Source organism: Alosa pseudoharengus, unplaced genomic scaffold (assembly GCF_046254945.1).
Source record: "Alosa pseudoharengus isolate Yale_2024_CS ecotype anadromous, Long Island Sound unplaced genomic scaffold, YU_APseudo_1.1 YU_APseudo_1.1_scf_14, whole genome shotgun sequence".
Lineage (NCBI taxonomy): Eukaryota > Metazoa > Chordata > Actinopteri > Clupeiformes > Clupeidae > Alosa > Alosa pseudoharengus.
The window spans coordinates 27,556,589-27,563,521 of record NW_027468609.1 but is presented as its reverse complement, the minus strand read 5'-3'; the positions used below and the strand labels follow the sequence as shown (position 1 = coordinate 27,563,521).

Sequence of the window (6,933 nt, the reverse complement as noted above, 5' to 3'; positions counted from 1 at the left end):
TGTTTCCATTACACCAGAGTGGTCCCTACAAGAAGAATGTCCTTGAGCCTGATCTACCTTTTCTGGAGTTCACAGGAACTATCATATACAGTCAGGAGAAAAATGACAGTTCATTTCTGTCAGAGGATTTAAGGTATGCTGTCAAGTGTTATTGCTTACTGTCATATGATTCATTTTGTGTTTTGCTATTCTGACATTTTGTTTTGGTGAATGTGATGTGACTCATGTATAGTGAATGATGACTGATGTATTTGTTGAATATTTTTCCAGGTCATGCCTTCCCCCTGGCTCTGCTATAGGCTTCGATCTGGAATGGCCCCCCTCCTTCACCAAGGGGAAAACCAAGAAAGTGGCCATGGTCCAGCTGTGTGCCTCTGAGCAGAAGTGTTATCTGTTTCACTTGTCTTCCATGTCAGGTTCGACTGAGTTTCCAAACATACAGTCTCTGCTGTTTGCCTTTAGTGCATAGTGCATTCTATTGAAATTCTAAAAAAACTGTCAAGAAGACAGGTGATTGCTGATTTAAAGGCACGCTACGCTATGCAAGATTTACACCTTTACGAAGCCAATTTGATGGTAAACGAACTTGTTATAGGCAAATCGTTCACCTAGCATAGCTATACAGCATAGACGTAGCGAGTCCCTACCGAGAAAACCAGCCAAGCTACTTCCAAGAGTGGCGCCCTGCCAAATCTCGTGAAAATCGTGAAGCATTACCTTGTCAGTAGATATAGCTCTTTGGAGATAGTTTTTGTCTTTTGTTAATCCTTCACCTCCACAACAAAAGCATTTGCATTGTGTACTGTACAGGGGGGATAAGTCGCGAGAAGTTTGATATTTACAATAGCAGAGTAACATATCAATACATCTCTAGAGGGAGCTCTACACTCAAAATATCTAAACCTGCATAGTATACCTTATATAATATATATATATATATATATATATATATATATATATATATATAATATATATATACCATAGTATAAAAGGTATTACTAGTACCTACTGCATCTATACCTGCTATATGTACCTGCTAAGATGCTAAACAGGATAAAGACCTATACCAGGCCTATTCAAATAGCGGCCCTCAGTCCAGATTTGGCCCGTTAAAATGTTTCTGTGGCTCATCACCTGCTCCGATGCATTGGTCGTAATACTCTTCGATCGCTTATATATTGGTGGCAGACCGACGGGGGGAACATTTTCTGCGTGCACTGATTCTCTATTAATACATCTCACTCCAAGCTGAAGAGTTGACAGCCCGGTTTCAACTAGCCACAATTGCAGTCATATCGTATCTGTCTGGCCCACTTGGTACGGAAGTTAAATAGCCCTGACCTATACAATGCAAGTAAATGCCCTTTTAGGGTATCACCAAATCTGTGGATCTTATCTCTATCAGTATTCTTCATTTTCGTTGTAACATTGGTGTTATTTACACCAACAGAGCTCTAGAATTAAGCAATAAGCCCCGAGAGGCCGTAGGTTACACTGATTCTACAACAGCTAAGGGGCGTTGTTAGGCACGACGCGCTAGCAGAGTTATTCCTAAATAATCATTCTTCCACCAAGAAATATATTTCCTCTATCTGAATGGTTGCCAAGCAACGTCGAGACGCAGCTACTTTAACTTTTGTATCAAGTTATGGTAGTGCAGTAATATAGAACGGAATGCGGTCAAGGTGTATGTTTATGCTGCATTTTACAACGGCATCGAACGTGATTTAGCCAATCACAATCAAGGACCGGAACTATCAGTTTTAGAATCTTTGATTTACACTATTGTGTTGACACAGATAGATTTTCAACAGTATGATTTTCATCCAATATGTAATTTCTTGCTCCTAGGATTTCCCCCTGGCCTAAAAATGCTTTTGGAGGATGAGACACTTAAGAAGGTCGGGGTCGGAATAGAAGGAGACATGTGGAAGTTGCTGTCTGATTTTGATATCAAACTGCGCAACTTTGTAGAGCTCTCTGATCTGGCTAATGAAAAGGTTTGATCTTTGCAGATATAAAAACTTTTTTTGTTAAAAAATGATAAAACCAATGGTGACCAATGTAGCTGTCCTCCTAATTTATATGCCACACAATGTCACTTATAAATAATAAATGTAGGTGATTATGGCTGGGATTTTTGTCCTTTGGGTTCTGCATGTGGATGTCCTATTGCTTTATGAATTGAAGTGGTTTGGTCCTTACAGCTGAGGTGCATGGAGAAGTGGAGCCTGGATGGACTAGTCAAGCACCTCTTCAGGAAGCAGCTCTTCAAAGAAAAGGGTGTCCGCTGTAGCCAGTGGGATGAATTTGAGCTCACTGAAGACCAGAAGAGATATGCTGCCACTGATGCTTATGTAAGATGTTTCTATTATACAGATGCACCATGACCTTGATAACTGTTAAAGGAGACATCCAACAATTTTTCACATAGATCTCTGTTTCTCGAGGTCCCCGAATACTGTTAGTACCTAGCTCAAGTTGCTGCAGCCAACAGCTAGAGCTGCAGGGCAGCTACAGTGCTACACTCTGGAGGCAAGATCTTGAGCCCCCATGTCACATGTACACTCCCATGTGCCAGTAAAGGTTCAGAAACTGAGCAACATTATTGTATTATTCATTAGAATTTAATCCTCACTCACTATGCCCTGTTATGGATGACGAAGATGATCTCAGTACATTTTCTTGCAGTCGATACATTCATACTGTTTGTAAATCAGTGCCTGTTACTTAAAGGGGTGGTTCAGGATTTTGGACATAGGACCTCTTTTCCAAGTAAGCTGTCTTACCCACTCCAAAGTACACCTGAGGCAAATTCCAGACAATCGATGTAAATGTCTGTGTTGATAGAATAGTATAAGAAATACAACTACCCTTGCATCGCGTTGCAATAGTTATACTTTGTTCCCTGAAGTTGGTAGTAGTCATTCAAGCAACTCAGCGGCAGACTGATATTACCAAGGCTACTACTAGGTATCCCCATTGGAGTGCGCTTTACTGTTTACTTTTCGGCTTAGTACTACTAACCGGATCAAGTATAATTCCGCCGCTGCTAAGAAACTAGTCCCTCAAAATGTAATGCGATCGTTGAAATGCAAGGATAGAATAATGTTAGAAATAAAACTATCAACACAGACATTTTCATCGATAGTCTGGCGTTATAATTTATTTGCCTCGGGTGTACTTTGAAGTGGGTATAACTGTTTTTAGTGGCAGGCTAACACATACCGTTGACTTGCACTAGCCTAGCCCCTGCGAACTCTGCAATTAGAAGGACTGGATGAAACGTGTTGAAAACGGTCTCCACTGATAAATATCACACTTGCTTACTTGGAAATGAGGTCCTATGTCCAAAATCCTGAACCACCCCTTTAATACATGTGTCTTCATGCTCTTCAGTGTAATGACTTTGAGCTTGTGTAGCCTACTCATTTGAGTAGTAAATAATGACAGTATTTTGTTATTCATTATCTAATTAAGTAAAGAGACCCCTAGCATAGTCATTGCAAAATAGTTATGGCAAACTAGCTCTTTACTAGGTCCAGTGTGATTGGCCAAGAATCACTCTTTTATGCATATGTCCTCCAAAGTTCAGCTCATGAAAGTATTGTTTTCTTAGGCTGGCCTGATCATTCATCAAAAGCTGGAGAGCATTATTCAAGGTAAGCTCCTCTTGCATTTCTTATTTCACTGTTTGTTTAAACTAATATCTGCATCTGCCAAGAGCTCTTTCTGTTTGTTGTTCTGTTAGGAAAGTGGAAGGGTCAGAGCGATCTCAAAGGCAAACTCTCTCAATTGGCCAAGAACCTCAGTTGTTTCACTGACTGCATTCCTCCAGAAGCACCTTGCACAAGCAGGTTTGTACCACATGATTCCTCGAAGCAACTTGGTTTTGGACAGAAAAGTATCCTCAAAGAGCAAAGGTATTGTGTAAAAAAACAATGGGTCTGTAATAAGGTAGTAAAAATTGAGATTGTATTTATAATATTTTTTTTCTTCTTTTAATTGAACGGAAATTAAACTCAGAATCAGATTGTGGTTTGCCAGGGGTATGAAACTTTTTGGGTTTAACTGTATAGTCCCAACTGGTTGTAATTAATAACTCATAATTAATTTGCTGCAGAACTGAGGAACTGATAGAGGAAGTATCTCAGAGACTTGAGGCCTTAAGAGAGGAGATACTGGTGAACAGCATATCGGCCGAAAATGTACAGCCCAAGCCCCATGATTCTTCCACCACTTGCCCCATTTTGCCTGATCAAAGACAGTCCCCATCCGAAGATCATCACAGTGGGACTGACAGAGGCCCTACGAGAGACACAACACACATTGAGGACTGCAACAGGATTAACGACTGGAAAAGTGCCTCTAAAGACTGCATCATGTCCTTGGACATCTCGGAGTTTGAACTGCAGATGATAGAGATGCAGGCCAAACAAGAAGAGTTGGAAGAGCAGTCCACCCTGGACTTCAAGGTTGTTTGCTTGTTTGTTTGTTTGTTTGTATGTTTGTTTCATGTACCCAACCTAAATTCGTATCAAACATCTTTCAGCTGTAACTTCTGACATATCTCTACATAACATACAATGTTGACAGCTGCCACTGGCATATATATAAAGTATCTACACTTTATCATCACATTGAACAATTTTTTTGCAACCCTTTATTGGCAGGTGGGTGTGTTTTTGGTACAATTAGACCATAAAAAATGATTCATGTTTCAACTTGAGTCTTGCTTTTTTATTGTCATTGTAAAAGTAACATGTTTCCATTGTGCTACTTCGAAGAAAACTTCACTGAATACGTCCTCTGACTTTTCCTGCGAGGTCGAAAGTGATGAAGACTTGGAAAATGAAATGCTGCAGGTACTGTGTCATATTTTATAGATGGCTTGACATTACCCTGGGGCACTCCCTTTGTTTTGCTTTGAATTCTGAAATAGAAATAAAACAACAATATGTAGTCATTTACCTTGAAATAACAGCTTCAAACTAATTTTGATGCTACACTGACTTACAATATGGAAAGAGGAGTCTCTGACATAGCCTGATAATGCTCCATGTAACATTGTTGCGGGTAGTAGTATGACTCTTTTTGTCAGTTTTAAAGAAATCGGATACCTGAGGTGCGTTCAAACAGTGGCGAACGTTCGTGGTGAACATGTTTTCTTTGAACAGTTACATTTGAACGATTTGGTGTTAACATTTCATTTTAACGGTAATTGCATTGTTGCCTTCATCAAGCTCATGTCCAGTTCCACTGTATGTTCGCGGAGAACTACCTCCGCAGACTCCAGGCAAATGGAAAAATGTTTACAATCGTTCGCAAATGTTCACCTTTGTGTGAATGTGTAACCAGTAGGGCTGCACGATTTGGCGAAAATATCTAATTGTGATTTTTCTGACATATATGGCATATCAATGTTCCAAATGTCTCTTCAATTTGTGCCGCCCCTGACTGGTGAGCACGGTCAGTGCACAAGAAGCACAGCGCCCGCAATGGACTATGAAGCTCACTAATCAGAATTTCTGTGCCCGTCAAGCACTACGCACACCCACCAACCAGAAATGGCACAATCAAGGACGATGAAATTAATATAAAAGTCAGAAATGTGACAAAATTAGCTGTGCATGATTATTTGTAGCTTTTGCGATTAGGTAATAATTGCATTAGTTCATATTGCGATTACTTATTGCGATAATTGTGAAGCCCTAGTATCCAGTATGTTGAAAATGGACTAAAAGGGTAATTCGTACATTGTGTTACTTTAATTGCAATAATTACTTGGTATGGATCATGAGGTTTCCTCACGAGATACAACCTTTGGTGACGAAGTTACTGTTCCACCTCCCACATGTATTGTTTCTTTTTGAGTTTGTGGCCTTATCAACTTCCGGTATTTCCTTCACAGTGTGTGGAGGAAATGGAGAAGCTGAATAATGGAAACACTGTGACATGCCATGGTCAGAAACAATCCCAGGAAGAATGTTTGGCCATAGAGGAAGATGACGAAGACATTGAAGAGGAAGAGGAGGAGGGATTTGGTGATTACAGTGCTTTCATTTTTCTCAGTTGGGATCATGAAGCATTTATTTGTGTGTCCAGTATTTCAAACACATCCTGTACCATGTTTTAAAGCAGCAGTGTGCAGATGGTAACCATGTCTAATGTATGGTGTTGTAGATACTGTAGGTGGATTGTTTCATCATTAAATTCAGGTTTATGTGTGTATGTATATGTGAATTATAGATAATCTAGTAACTGCCCAAGATATTCACTTTGCAGAAAAGTCCAGTGAAAATGCACAAACTGCTTTAACATGACATCACCAAATGTATTGCTAAAATACACTGAAGACCATAGAAAATTAGAGCATTAGATAATTGTACCAATGCACAAAGTACTGAATTCCTGTTTAACTATAAATTATGATAAACAATGTAAGTAGTCTCATGCTAAAGTTTGATCTGGAGATGAGAAATTGTCTTGCACCCAAGCACGCTCATCCTGATCCTGGTCATGCACCCAAATGACCAAAGCAACATTGTTTTAGGAGCCTTTATAACCTTAGTCATGCAAAACTGAGGCCAATATAATTTCTCTTTCATGCAAATGTATGACTCTGTAGCTTCAGGGACTTCCTTAAAATATTTGATTACATTACTAATAGTGCTGTTTGTCATATTGTGTTTGTTGTGTTTGTCTTTCCACACATAGATCCGACACTTCCTCAGCCCACCCCTGAGCAAGTTAAATGTCTTAAGATGTATTTTGGACATCACAGTTTCAAACCGTAAGCACAGAGTTTAAAGCGGAAATCTGGCAAGTTTTCACATAGATCTCCGTATCTCGAGGTCACTGAGTACTGTCTGTATGAAAAAACGAAAACAATCGGTTTTACCTAGCTCGAGTTGCTACAGCCCGCAGCTAACG

At 39.7% G+C, this 6,933-nt stretch overlaps 1 protein-coding gene across 1 annotated transcript in view; it reads left to right on the top strand.

Moving 5' to 3' along the window:
* The window catches only part of wrn (WRN RecQ like helicase), a 35,257-nt gene that overhangs the window by 1,477 nt on the left and 26,847 nt on the right, over window positions 1-6,933 (top strand). The window contains exons 3-12 of the mRNA XM_076284482.1: window positions 18-133; window positions 271-416; window positions 1,852-2,000; window positions 2,208-2,357; window positions 3,620-3,662; window positions 3,752-3,857; window positions 4,124-4,475; window positions 4,788-4,865; window positions 5,912-6,044; window positions 6,718-6,793. Of these exons, the coding sequence (XP_076140597.1) occupies window positions 18-133; window positions 271-416; window positions 1,852-2,000; window positions 2,208-2,357; window positions 3,620-3,662; window positions 3,752-3,857; window positions 4,124-4,475; window positions 4,788-4,865; window positions 5,912-6,044; window positions 6,718-6,793 (1,349 nt within the window). The remainder of the gene's footprint in view (window positions 1-17; window positions 134-270; window positions 417-1,851; window positions 2,001-2,207; window positions 2,358-3,619; window positions 3,663-3,751; window positions 3,858-4,123; window positions 4,476-4,787; window positions 4,866-5,911; window positions 6,045-6,717; window positions 6,794-6,933) is intronic.